The following is a 15,049-nucleotide window of genomic DNA, read 5'->3' on the forward strand; positions in this document are numbered from 1 at the left end:
CAATGCATTCAGCTGTCTGGCCTCCCAGTTCTCCTTTTATCTGTGACAATTTCTTATTTTTCATTACCTTGACAGTCTGGAGAAGTACTGACTTAGTATCTATCTTGTAGAATGGCCCCCATCTAGATGTGTCTGGTGTTTGTCTTATGATTAGACTGGAGATATGGGTTTGGGGGAAGAAAACCACAGAGTTGACAGGCTTTTCTCATCACATCATATTATGGATTACAAGATAACCACATGCTATCACTGATGATGTTAACTTTTATCACTTGGTTAGGATAGTATCTGACAGGCTTCTCTGTCAAGTTACAATCGTTTTCCATACTCTTGTTTTTTGGAAATTAGTCACGAAGTCTAACAGCCCATCCTCAACTAAGGAAAAGTTAAACTCTACCACCTAGAGGAAAGAGTAAAAGAATTCCAATTATTTGGAATTCTTCTCTAAAGAATATCTGTCTCTTCCCTATTTTACATGTGTTTATATAAACAAGATTTATTGTCCTTTGTATCAGTATAGATTCATGGATATTTTATAATTTGGGTCATAATCCAATCATCTGATACATTACTTATTTTGTTGCTCAAACCATTCTAGCTTTGGCTATTGGGAGTTAGTTTTTGTTATTTCTAAAATATCAGTTATAATTATAAGGGTTGATTCCTTCCAACCCAACATTCTCAAACAGTAGCTGATCCACGATGATTTCTAATACCTATACTAGCAGCCCTTTCCTGCTTATTCATACTGGAATTTATTCACATTAGTCTTTTTATCTCAACAGTCTTGTGTAATGAATTTGTTGCTTCTCTTCTAATACTGAGGAAAGCTACAATCCAGTTGAGCAAATCAGGTTGTATGCTCAGTGGACCTATTATTAATCTGTCAGGCTTACGTTTTTGCAAGGTAAGTGTTGCACTCCAACAATTCACTTAGCAGCACAAAATAAATACATGATTCTCTTTTTGTCTGATACAGAAAAACAACATTTTAGGTAGAAGTCAAATAGTGACCAAAAGGGTCATAAAACTAATAAAAAACTAAGGGTGTAGTTTTCATGCTGATACTTCTTCCATAGCACATTTGTAAACTTTTGCAAACTTATATTTTCGGGTAAGCCTGAATACCTGTTATATTTGATATTTTGTTTGTGGCTCATCTACTTCTCTCTCTTGTAGACACCTGCATCATTAATAGGTACCAACATTAACATTTTCCTGATCTGTCATAATGCCGCCAATTTCTCAGGAAAAGGTCCAACTGTCAGGAAAAGATTATTAATTCTATGATTTTCCACTCAGCCACACTCAAAATGACCATTCACAGTATTTGAAACTTTGTTTTTTTCTCTATATGAATCCAATACAGTGGTTTTTGAAGTACAAAGACTAAATTAAAATGTGCTTACATGGTTTATTTTTTAAGTAATTTAAAATACAGTGTCAACATACATTAAAGATATGTGGCAATTGAAATTAGGAATAACATGAGGTTATTTACATATTTTGTATATGTGTGTATATATACACAAAGTGAAGACAAATACAGAAACACTACAAACAATTCAATATGATAATTTACTGACAATCATTTTCATCATATTTATTAATGTGTCATGTTAATGGCTACAAAAAAATTCCTAGTACTGAAATATAATATCTAAATATTCAATTTTAATATAAACTATAGTACTTCAAATTTTAACAGTATATAAATAGGATTCTGAATTTTTAAAAAAAAAATCATCTTCCCTGCCAAACTCCCTATTTAGTTGTAAAGGTTTCAGATCTTCCTGAAGTCACAGCTCTCAATGTGATGATATCTGACTTTAAGCATAAATCACGTGCAGGCAGTGTTGTCTGTAAAAAGGTAAATGAAGATGCAAAGCCATATATAAAACTTCTAACATGCTGCCATAGAGAAAACAATGCACACTTTTAATCTAAGAGACTGAATGGATTTAAGGCAAAGTCAGGCTACTCTCAACCCTGGAAGGGTAAAGCCCAAAGGAAACACTGCTGAGAGATGGCAGATGGTACAAAGGGGAGAAAGTGGTCATAATTAGGTGGTGTCAGCACCTTTGGCCCTCACCCCCCTCCATCACTTAAATTCCTAACATAGCCCTATACATGAACATCTTGGATGATGGATATTTATGTTTGTAATAACTATAAATGACTCCTGCCTTTTGGGATTCCTCAGTAAACACACAGACTCCATTTCTCCCCACAGCACCAAGAAACGTCCTACCTCTGAACCTGGCATCTCTCTTGAGGGCCAGGGAGGGAAGTGATGACCTACTGGGTTCCCTAACTAATACAACAGCTTCTGAACACTGTTCTAGAATATTCAGATTAGTTTTCTGCCAATGGCTTACTGCGAGTGCTGTCAACATTCTTATTTGAAATTCCTGATTTAAAACAGTGGATGCAGCTGCCATAAAAAATGAAAAATCTTATTTATTATTGATCTGATCCTTTAAAAGTACATGTCACTTAAAAGCCAGAGGTCATCTAAGATTGCACATTTGAAGCAGGGAGATTTTGGTGATAACAAATGGATATAGTGAATGTATCAACTAAGACCAGTTGATAAATACCTGGCAATAAGTCTGTAGCTCAACAGGAGACAGCGGGACATAGACTATTCAGAAAGGTTAACTTCATTCGTAAAAATCGTTTTGATTTTTGAAGGTAACCAAAAAAGATAGGAACCAAAAGTAAATAGCAATTTTTACCGTAATGGGAAACCTGTAGTCAAGTGCAAAATAACTTCTGGACAATAGTAAATTCTCTTGTTTTTTTCTTTACCAGGAGATATGATTTGGGGTCCTACTCAGTGATGTTATTAGATCATACACAGTTACGGCTGCAAGTTACCAAGGTACTGTAAAAACAAAGAACAAAATCTGACTGTAAATGGTCTTACGGACTTGTAAGTCAGTAAGTCAATAAAATATAATTCAAATTGGAGCTCTAAATGCTAATTAAAGCATACTGAATACATAATTAAGGGGTATACTACAGGTACAGTTGTTTGAAAGAAGGCTCTGAAGGACTCTCCTACACCAGCATCCATAGGAATGATATCCTTCTCATAGCAGAAATAAACGCAGCCCTGAAGAACGAGGCTGGGAGTAATAAGGTGAATGAGGTTATCACCACAGGATTACGGTGCTAAACTTTTTTTCATTACAACCTAATGGACTTTTTTTTTTTTCAACCTGGTGTTTTTTTAAAAGGTGTGCTGCAATATGTAAAACCAATTATCATAGAGTAAGAATCAAAGTTATTGTGTATCTTTATTTTTCCTACTTGGGAACTTGGATAGTTTGAGATTATAAAGTACATTTTTTTTTTTTCTCCACCATCCCTGAAAGAGCTAGCCAAGAAGCCACTGCTGAGAAACTTGGTTGTCCTTGTTCACATTACAAAGCACAGAGAGCCAACACAACTACCAAAACCACTCAAATCAAACAAGAAGAAATGGCACTTCCTCATACTTCATGGACTTCACAGGAATACAAAGATTATTTTACTTTTCAGACATTTACCATAACATAAGAAAAGCCCTTAGTTAACTGATTAGTTTCTATAAACTTGGTAGAGTTATGGCATAACAAAAGAGTCACTTGTTAAATACATAAATGTTTTAGTACTTGATGATATTTTCACATTGTACACAAGATGATTAACTTAGACTTATCAATCTCTTCCTCATACTGATTATACTGTAAGAAGTGTTTAGGGCGTCCACACTGTGCATTCTGAAGGTGTGCATGTGGCAATTCTAACATATCTTCATACTGTCCCTGAAAAGCTAAGTTTCATTATTGAAATGTGGTTACAACTTTTAATATGATCCTGTTTCAATGACCGCCATCACCTTCTTGTGTAATTAATACTCCATGTAATTTAGAGCACATGTCTTGATTTTCTCAATGCTCACAAACACCTTATCTGTAGGAAACTTATTTCTAAGGAAAAGCAGAATTAGTCTGTCTGCAGTATATGGCCATGACTTACTTACACATGTAATCAATATGAAGGAAAAAGGACCATACCCATTAGTCTATAATGTTAAATCTGCAAAAAGTACAATTTGAACAAGCACTTGTATGTGTATTTCAAAAAAGGGACCACAGTAAGTCACGCCACAATAAATGCCGCAGTATGAGAAAGGAGAGCTGGGCTTCACATCCATGTCTTATACAGCAAAACCTTTAATTCCTTACTGATCATCAGTGGAATTAGGTCTCAGACAACTCAGAGGAAGGAACACTCCGGTCTGTGTTAAAATAAAATGAAGGCTGAGATTTCTCTATGCAGCAGCAAGTGAAGTAGAATTCTGAATCTTTCTTTGGAGTCAAGTTGGTCTTTGAAAGAAAATCAATTTGCCATTAAGAGGTTCTAATCTAGTAGGATGCCAGATGATGGCAAGGGTGTTTAAACTGAGAGTGTCATATAACTAAGGGACTGGTACATTGGAAAAACTACCTTCTGTTCCAGCAGAGGGTAGTCAGGGTGTTAGCAATGTTATTATTATTAGTAAGGGCCACCAAGGATCTAGAGACCAAAAAGCTCTAGCAACACCTGATTATAAGTATACAAAGATCAATAGCAGGAGGTAAAAAATAAACATTTATCAGATTTTTTCATTATATTACTAATTTTTACAACATTAAATATTTTTCATTCCTTTATTTCAATGCACTGATACTTATTTCTGGTTGTGACTCTGCCTATGGTTATTCTTTTTAAATTCTAATCTAGTATTCCATTTTTAATTTTAAAAGCATAAATGCTCCAAGACATAGTTGTGTGTATATGTGTGCACACAAAATTTAACCTGTTAACTCTAGAAACATTCATTTAAAGTAGAAGAAATTGAGACTACAGATTATATTATCACATAAAAAGAGTTTTATGCAGTCAATACCTGAGTGTGTCTGTACAGTGGAGAACTCCAAAGTAACAAGTAAAATATCATGGCCCAGTGGACCAGTGCTGTGGTAGGCAATGGTGAGTAACCAGCTTTTTGGAATCTTGAGAAAAAAGGCTCTTTGCCACATGCGGATATTTATAGAAATAACATTTTAGAATAATTGAAACAGAAATAATAGAAATAATGGCTGATGCATGACTAGATGTTGGTGATACATTTAAATTGGTAGTAAATACCTATTCTATGTTCTATAAATTCAGTGAATTCCTAATAAAGGCTGTAAACTGAAAAGCATAAAAGAAAATCATGTACAGATTTTATTCCTGCTAAAGATGATTAAGCAATTTTAAATTCTGTGGCTCAAAATAATTTAAGAATCCTGTATCTTTATGTTTGGTTTCTATTGCAATTAAGCATGGAATTTAAAATGCATAGCTTTTCTACTAGTGTCTTTAAAAAACATCTTATTCATTTGTACAAGAATTTCTCAAAAGCCAAAATTAAAATTAGATAACAATAATATATGTTGACACTTTACAGTGTCACAAGTAGAATTCAGGCTGCATGCCCTAAAACTGCACTTTTTACACTGTTTTCCTATTATTGTAGTTATATTTTGTGATGCCACTAGGAGATGATATATGCATATGACTTATCATGTTGATGTAGTAAAATCACTTGTTATGTGTTGTTATTTATATGTTAATATAGTAAAATTTCATAAAATCCCCAAATTATAAAGATAGTTTTATACATCCTCTTAACCAGGCATCAGCAAACCAAGACCCATGAGTCAAATCTGGCTTGCCACCAGTTTTGTATGGCTCATCAGCTAAAATATTTCTATTCTTAAATGGATTTTAAGAAGTTAAAGAAGGATGACATGCCAGGACAGTGAGAATTTTGATTTTCAAATTTCAGGGTCCATAAATAAAGTTGTATTGGTACTAAGTAAGCCATGTTCATTTGCTTATTCATGGTCTATGGGTGCTTTCTGCTACAATGGCAGGGTTGAGTATTATGGTGAAGACCTTCACGGTCTGCAAAACTCCCAAATATTTACTATCAGGCCTTGACAGAAATAGTTTGCTAATCCCTGCTATGCCCATAGAAGGCATGTGGAATGCTGAATGGAGTGTTTATATTGAGATCAGTGTATGACTTAATTTGATTTCATTTATAGACATCATATACATTATTCCTTTTGAATATCATCATCTACTTGGTAAACAAATAAAAATAAACTTATGTTAAAAAAAACTTATTCCTTGAAATGTTTAGGACAAGCAAAACAATCATATATAAAAGAAGTAAATTCTTAAGAAAAAATATAAATGAACAATTTAAATTACATTTTTAAGTAATGATTTCAATGTTCCTCAGAGAATGCCAGACAGTAAAGGACATATCTAAAAATCCTTATAGCAAATTTCTAGTTTCCAAATTTCTGGGATATAGTACTTAACACAGTATTTGAGATTCTACAATTGTTATGGAAGAGACAATGTGCAGAGTTACTTATCAGAAAAAATAGGGGAAGAAAGATTTTAAAATAAGAAACCAGTCAAGAGGTAAAAAATAAAAAGAATGGTATGGCAAGCAATTTAAGCATTTTTTTTTCTTTTCCATTTATAGGGAGCTACATAGTCTGCTGGTGTAGAAACTTAACAGAAATTTACTTTTCATTTAGTGGGCTGATTCCCGTATCTGTGTCAGATAAAATCATAGCACTTATTATTGTTACCATGGATACCATGAAGATACTGCCATCCACTAAACAGTATTAGAAGAAGACAACATAATTTTCTGGAACTAGTCCTGTTTTGCCTTCGTAAGTTGCTTTCAACCATCCTGGTTCCACTGATGGGTACACTGACAAAAAATAAAAAAAAAAAAAACAAATGTCATTCAATCAACATTAGCCTCAAATAATTATATACATAAATGGGTAAAAATCCACATCAGATTGCATATATACACTCAAGTTGTCAAAACAATGTCACAGCACCTTTAAGGCTGGAAATGTCCTTTGTATTCATGTAACCAATGTCTCCTCCTCCCCAATCCCTCCCATCCTTCCATCTTTCCCACCTTCCCCAACCCTTATTCCCTCTGCCTCTCTTGAAGACACAGGAAGAAACTGGGCTGCAGAGGAATGTGCTGCATTCACTTGTACAGGTTATGAGAGGCAGAGCCTGGACTAGATTCTGACTCTCCTGGCTTCTATTTTAGCTTTTTTTCCCTACACTATCCCTTCATCTTCCCCATGATAATGAACTTAAGTGAAGGGAATGGGTAGACTTACCATTAGAAAATATCGCCCCCTGTGGGAAGGAAAGCTCATGGCTGTGCTCTGCTTTACAAGAGTACATGGCTTTGGCTTGGCTGAAAGAGCAAAAAGGAATTTATGAAATCAACAACATTCAAGTACATTTATACTTTAAATTATTCTTAAAACTGATATTAGTTTTTAGTTGTAATTGGAGTATAATATATCTAAAACACACATGTAAGTGTGTATAAGAGCATCTTCCACAAACTGAATACACTTGTGTAACCAGATCAAGAAATCAAACATTGACAGCACACCAAAAACCTGTCTTGTGTTTCCAGGAAATGTCCCCAAGGGTAATTAACCTGGCTTATAACAGCATAAACTGGTTTTAAAGAATACTATTATATAAGAGTATCCCGGCAAACAGGCCATTTTTACACCTATTTAGATATTCATAGGTACCCTAAAGCTTTTTTCCTACTTTCTTTTCAGACTATCAGAGGTGAGACCCCAAAATTAAAGGCCTACAGAGTATATTAAATAAATTAAGTGGGCATGATACAAGAAACACGATAGGATAAATTGATGATAAATGGCAACCAACAACAGCCTCATTGTCAAGGAGACAATGAGGACAGATGGAGGCTTTGTAAACCAGAGGCTATACCCATCTCCTAAAGTAGGAAACCAACACTCACATGAGAATTCAGACTCAGTGTAACCAGATACTCTTTTTCTTAAGAGAAGCCAGAATTTCAGAGTTTTATATGAGATCTATTTTTAAATATTTGAGCCTATACTAAAAAGCCATCAACTGAGGCTGCTCATCAAGTCACCAGTCAAGTCAGCTTTATTCTTCAACATCCAATTATCTTGGCAACACAACATGCAAGTTATTCTGACTTCACATACTTCTCACCATCTGTATCACAACCAGAGTCCAAGCTAAAGTCATTTCTGGTGTGGCTCACTAAATGGCTTCCTAGCTTTCTAAATCCTCTAGGCTTCCTAGTTTGTCTCCTTACAATCCAGTCTATACAGAGCGGCCAGGGGGCAGCTTGAAAAAGGTTCTGATGATCATGTGATGACCACATTATTTCCCTGAAAACAACCCTTCAACTAGTTTCTAACTCTAGCCTCCACACTATGCATAATCAGGCACCTGTCAGTATCTCCTGATTCTTTCATACCTGCCTCTGCTCACCTACTATACTATAGTCACACTGGCTTGCCTTCACTTCCTCAAACATGCCAAACTCATTCCCACCTCAGGACTATCAGGGCTTTGTCCTGAGATGTTTTCCTTAAGATTTTATTTATTTGACAGAGAGAGAGAGAGAGAGAGAGAGAAAGAGAGAACAAGCAAGGGGAGTGGCAGGCAAAGGGAGAGGGAGAAGCAGGCAGAGAGCCCGACTGGGGGGCGGGAGGGCTCGATCCCAGGACCCCAGGATCACAACCTGAGCTGAAGGCAGACGCTTAACCAACTGAACCACCCAGGAGCCCTGAGATGTTTTCCTCTTGATCTTCACATCGCTATGCGCATCTAGTTTATCTTACATTTCCTAAGCTTTGCTAATGGTTAGGTGTTCCTGAGCACACACTGTAAAATAGTTGCCTGGGGAACTATCATACTCACCTGTTTTAAGTCTGCATGGTGTTAATATCTGGTATTCTGTTGTTACTATTGATATTTCTATAATCTCCACCCAATTAGAATGTAAGCTCCATGAATGATGTTCGATGCTTAGTAACTCAGTATTTGCTGAATCAATGAATGGAAAAAAAGGTAAGATGCTCTGGGCTCTGTTTTCTACATGAAGAGTCCTTTTAAAACTAAATGCACCCTGCCTTTCCTCCCTGAGGTCTCAGTACTGTACCTGCAAAAAAGCATCAGCAAGCAGTGTTTGCTATCTATAACTCTCTCAAAGAACAGTGTAACATTATTTCATTTCCCTGTTGGAGCTAGACGCTGGGTCTTATTCCCTACACTTCCAGAATGAGACTAGGTCATGTATACTGGAGTTCCCAAACAGATATCCGAAAATTAGAAAGTTAAAAATTAGAGAAAAATTGTGTTCCTACCCCCAGAGTCTATTTCATGAGGTGAGTCTCAGGCTGTACTTTCAGAAAGTTTGCTAGGACAGCCTGCAGCAGGCAGATTTAGAAATGACTACTGGCCCAATGCAACATGGTCTAAGGAAGAACTGAGGAAGAACAGGTACCCAGAGAAGGACAGGACTCCTACACTAAAGAGCCGTGTGTGTGTGTGTGTGTGTGCATGTGCGCACATGAATGCGTGTGCATGGGTGTGTTGGCTGACATGGCATGGCTGTGGGGGAAGAGGATACTGACAAAGTTATGAAGACTTCTAATAACCAGACCATGGTAATCTTAAATAGACAGAATATTAGTTTTTCCTATAAACCTTCCAGTCAATTATAATCATTTAATCTAATATAATTTGGCATAATTTGATCTGACATAATCTGATGTCTGATGTAATTGAGGGTTCCAGAGTCATTTCTCTAAAAATATGTAGATTTTTCAAAAAAATCAAATCTTCTAACAGCAAAAATTTCCTCTAATATTAAGTCTTACTGCTTTGAATCATTAGGAGATGCATAAGGTAACACTTTTCAGTTATAGAAATCATTAAGATAAAATAACCTTACAATGATATAATTTTTAAAATTATACTCTAAATGCAACTGAATTATTTTTGTTAATATTTCAGACATGAATGTTCTCTCTTTAGTATTTTATGGGATTGGGTAGCAAGGGGGAGGCATGTAGAATAATTATATCACTAAATAAATGGATATTGTTAAATGTGTCAAAAATACATAGCACAAAATATTATCTGTCACGATTTTCAATTATTTGTGCATATGACTAGACAGGTATAATTTTCTTCTGCTGAGATCTGTAACTACAGGTGTTAACTCAGCAGAGAGCTTTGATGATTTAATGTAGAAGTCTGTGACAGTGAAGTTTTCTCTCCCGGTGTTAATGCTTCCTCTTTTACTGCCTTGGTATATTGAAGAAGATGTGAAAATAACACTGTTACCTATTGAGTCTCTCTTCAGAAAATCCTAATATCCTTTAAAAAGAATTTTTAAAATCTTGTTTCTTATTGCATGGGAAAGTAAGGTAATGGCACTCAGCATCCTGAAAGTCATTCCCTCCCTTATCATCCAGAGGATGGTCTGTTCACAAGACCCATTCCGAATTCTAAATGCTATTACTGATGAATAGACTTACAAAGGTTTGATAGGGTGAGTGTGCAAAATTCACAATGCTTATCTTAATGTAAGCAACATTTTAAAATGTCATGTAATCAAAAGTGATACAATATTTTCTGGAGAGCCCCTTAAGGATACACACACACACACACACACACACACACACACACTTTTTGTATGAAGGAAGGAGAGAGGCACACAGATATAGTTAAAAAGGTGCTAAAGTAGTAACATATAGAAAAGCTACAAACAAAAAAATCACAAAGTCTTCATCAGAAGATTTAATAAATTAACACACCAATCCAATAAAGCACTAGGCAGCAACTACAAATAATAACGTAGAACACATGACATGAAACAGTGCTAGCACATAAGGCAAAAATTTTACAAAAAATTTGTCCTTGCAAGATGCCTAAATTGCCCATGACTCTTTACGATAAATACTGCATTTGCCTTTTGGTCACTGTTTAGAGATTTCTTCCATTAGTCACATGTTCCTTTCTTAGGCTTTTGTCAACAAATACTGGCTGTTTCTGGCTTGGGTGTCTGAGTATTGAATGTCTTGATGCTAAAGAACTCCTCATGGGAGCTTGTAGAGTTAGAGCTGCTTATGTCAAAGGCACGTGTATTGCAACTCCATTGAAGATGAAGTGAAAACGTAACAAAGTCTTTTTTTTTTTTTTTTTTTTTAGAGAGAGAGAAAATGTCCACATATGTGTGAGCAGGCAGGGGAGGGACAGAGGAAGAGGGAAAGGGAGAAAGAGAATCTCAAGTAGTCTCCATACTCAGCATGGAGCCCAACGAGGGGCTCCATCTCATAACCATGAGATCATGACCTGAGGTGAAATCAAGAGTCTGATGCTTAACCGACTGAACCATCCAGGTGCTCCAGTAACTGAGTCTTTTTAAGTTAAAAATGTGTATTTTATTCAGTTATTTAACAATTTTGTTGAGCATCTTTCCTGTGTTGGGCACTATGTTGGAATAATACAGTGAATACAACCTTCAGGGTTCCTTTTCTGTGTTTATCACAGAGCAGTGAGTGGTTCACAAAGTATAGTCAAGGGGAACCTGGATGGATGGGGAGGATGGGACCCTGAGAGGACACTGCTCTGATAGCAAATGAAGTGTATATGAGAATCCATTTATTTCCTATTATGCCATATATTAAAGAGGTCTGTAAAAATGTGAAAAAATGTAACTCTTTGTATTAGAAAATATTTTCCATAAAATTTGTTATTTTAATATGTAATGGCCTTTAAAAAATATTTGTTATTGTATTAATGGTGCTTTGGTGGTATTAAAGGAAGAGAGGTGTCAGTTCCTGAGCTTTTAGCCGTCACCATCATTAAGGAATGGAAGCAGATTGCAGCATGGCCACAACAGAGGAGTGGGCTTCCATGTGGCCTGGATTAGTGGTAAATGTGAAACAATTTCTGTTGTCTTAAACACATTAAGAATATGGCTTTTGGAAGAGGTAGGGAGGCTAGACCCCTCCTGTGACCTGGGGGTAGGCACATAAACTATTTGCCTCAGTTTCACAGAAAAGGGTGACCCCCAAATGCTGGAGGACTTGTGATTATCAGTGACTTAGGTGATAGGAGTTTGAATTTTGAAAGGAAACAATTATTTCCTTGGTTCATCTTCTATATGTAGAAATGAAGTCCAAGAGAAATTAAAGTTATGGCAAAGTCAGGCTAGAATCTACATCTCATGATTGCTGGTCCAAGACATTTCTGGTGACTATTTGGATATTAGCTGTGAAGTCTCTTAATAACACTGAAAAAAATCACTTCTATTATTGATAATTGTTGACTTAAGTAAGAGTGAATAATCACAATTCTGTCTTGTAACAAAAAGTGTTGCTATTATCACCCTTTAGTTGCGTTAGCTTATTCTTTTTTTAATAAATTCATAAATTTAAAAAAATTTCTCAGTTTAAATTTCTAATATAATAAATATAAATAAGATATGACCCACATAAACAAAAGCTCTTTGGGGGTACTCAATGATTTTTTTTATGTGTATAAAGGCTTTCTAGGACCAAAAAGTTTGAGAACCACGGTCATAGATGAGATTAGGTGGTTGTGAACCAAAACGTTAACAGTGGTTATCTTCAGGTAATGAAATCAGAGGTGGTTTTCCCTTCACTTTTTTTAGTTGATTATTCTCTACATTCTCTAAAAGAAGAAAAAGTTGTTATTCTTGAAAATCATGGATTCCTTCTTGTTTCTTAATGTAGCACAGTGATTTATCTGTGTATCTTGCATGTGTCAGTATGCTCTAAACCAGTGACAGCCTTCATAAATCTCAAACTCACTGGACAAGAAGACTTTGTTGAGCTTTGCTTTGGTGCTTTGTAATTATAAACAAAACATTGGTTTGAAATTATGATAACAGAAATATGTGATTGCTTATAATGAGCCAAGCACTCCTAATTCTCTTCATTCTCAAGCACAAAATTCTCAATTCAACCCTGAGAAGATATCTCTATAGCTTGCCTAAATTATATTACTTTAAAAGTAGATCTTCATAAAATCTTAAAAAAAATAAAATCTTAAAAGAAGATCTTCCCCTCTACCCAAGTATAACTAACATTGAGGTAAAGGCTTTATGGATATCATTTTTCACATGCTTTTATAATGGTAAAACAGAACCTAGTGACATTTGGCTCTTGAAGGCATTTTCCAGATTAAGGAGAACAATTGTAAATAACCAATGTCTGCTTAGGGATATGCTAGATACTATCACATGTTTCTCTATGCGAGTGGTTCTCAAACTTTTTTTTTTTGTACATAAGAATCACTTAGGGAGGTTGTCAAAAATTCATATTCTCCACATCTCAGTCTCAGATATTCTGGTTTCAGAGTCTGCAGCAATGCAGGAATCTTCACATTAACAAGTCTTACAGGTCAAGCTCCCTTGAAGAGTGGTCCCTCGTACTCCACTGAACCTGATTTCTTAAAGATTTCCAGTGATGCCTTAGAGATTAAAACCACTGTCTTCTAATGATCTCCTTGACACTTTTGCTTCTACCACATTGACCATTATTTCTGATCATTCCTTCACATTCTTCTGTGCTTGAGCTTTAAATCACTTAAACAATTCACCAAAGACCAATGTTGAGCTATTTTTCCTTTTTTACTGAGTAAGTTCCATCACTGAGTATCCTTACCTTTATCTATGCAGTGTAACCACTGTGTAGAACTTTCTCAAATGGCACCAAACTCCATGCTCTGTCCTGGTTCCAGTTGCACATTTTTTTTTTTTAAGATTTTATTTTATTTATTCGACAGAGAGAGAGCACAAGCAGGGGGAGTGGCAGGCAGAGGGAGAGCGAGAAGTAGGCTCCCCACTGAGGAGAGAGCCTGACGTGGGGCTTGATCCCAGGACCCCAGGATCATGACCTGAGCTGAAGGCAGACACTTAACCAACTGAGCCCTGCAGGCGCCCCCAGTTGCACATTTCTAACTGCCTTTCGTGTTCCTCAGGCTCCTCAAACATTATGGTCAAAATTTTCCTTTCCCCTCCTATGTACTCACAAGCTAAGATCAGAAACTAAATTACCATTCTTTCTGACACTCAGTCTCAAAGACTTGGAATTTTCTTTACCTGTCTTTCATTCCCAAAGTATCAAAGCAGTTGTCAAATCCTGCTCTGATCCATAAAATTCTCCTTATAGTTTTTCATGCTTTTGTTACTGCCCTAATTAAGGCATTTTAAATCTCACCAATTCCATCTTAAATGTTCTTTCCACTTCACAACCTCCTAGAAAAGCCACTTGATCTGTTCGAGTGTGTCCATGATTAGATCACCCCTCTGCCCAATGACTCAGACTCTGCAGTACCTCCTGGAGGTGTTACTTTCCTGTTTTTCAAAGCCATCCACTGAAATCTCCTACTTGGTCTCTTTCCCAAACATGGCTAGTCATCCTACTACCCACTACTGGCTCTATCATTCTTCAAGATCCAATTCAGGGGTAACCCTAAACTCCCTAGAAAGAAAGCAAAATAAGCATTATAGGTTAGTAAGGGAAATGCCCTCAACTTCTACATGTTATTCACTTGTATTTAATGGTATAAAAGAGTATCAGGTGACTGTTAATAGTTAATGATTAAGTACCATTGATGTTTTAGTTAGAAGCCTGAATATCTTAAGCAAGCACCTTAAATAGTAACAATAAGAGTTACTATTGTAGACCATCTACAGAGAACTTACCAAATACTTCAAGTACATTACAGTATACATTTACAACAATTTGTCATAAGAATTATGACCTTCAATTTTATAGACAGAGAAAATAGATTTCCTAAATACATAACTCCAAGGTTACTATAACTAGGAAGTGGTAGACCAAGAATTTAAACATGGGTCTATCTGACCCTGACGTCGGTTGTGCTCCTGTCTCTTGGTGAAAAGTTCTAACACTGTCAGCACATGGTATGGAATTGTTGACAAGTAAAGACTCCAACCTCCAGTGCAGAGTGAGCTCTAAGTTTATGCTGACAGCCATTAGAAGTTGACTTACAGTATAACCTAAAAGCATATTAAAAATGCATAGGTTGATTGTTGAACATCTGAGTATAT

At 35.9% G+C, this 15,049-nt stretch overlaps 1 protein-coding gene across 2 annotated transcripts in view; it reads right to left on the reverse strand.

Annotated features, from left to right (window-relative positions):
* Positions 1–1,407: 1,407 nt before the first annotated feature.
* ARHGAP42 (Rho GTPase activating protein 42) overlaps positions 1,408–15,049 on the reverse strand; it is a 307,182-nt gene continuing 293,540 nt past the window's right edge. Inside the window, exons 23-25 of one of the 2 annotated variants that reach the window (XM_035723017.1) lie at positions 7,251–7,330; positions 6,690–6,817; positions 1,408–2,887 (exon numbers count right to left, since the gene is read on the reverse strand). In XM_035723017.1, the coding sequence (XP_035578910.1) occupies positions 6,729–6,817; positions 7,251–7,330 (169 nt within the window). In that variant the 3' untranslated portion in view covers positions 1,408–2,887; positions 6,690–6,728. Of the gene's footprint in view, positions 6,818–7,250; positions 7,331–15,049 lie in introns of both variants that reach the window. The other variant, XM_027580564.2, reaches the window with a different exon arrangement.

This window comes from Zalophus californianus, chromosome 11 (assembly GCF_009762305.2).
Source record: "Zalophus californianus isolate mZalCal1 chromosome 11, mZalCal1.pri.v2, whole genome shotgun sequence".
Taxonomy (NCBI): Eukaryota; Metazoa; Chordata; class Mammalia; order Carnivora; family Otariidae; genus Zalophus; species Zalophus californianus.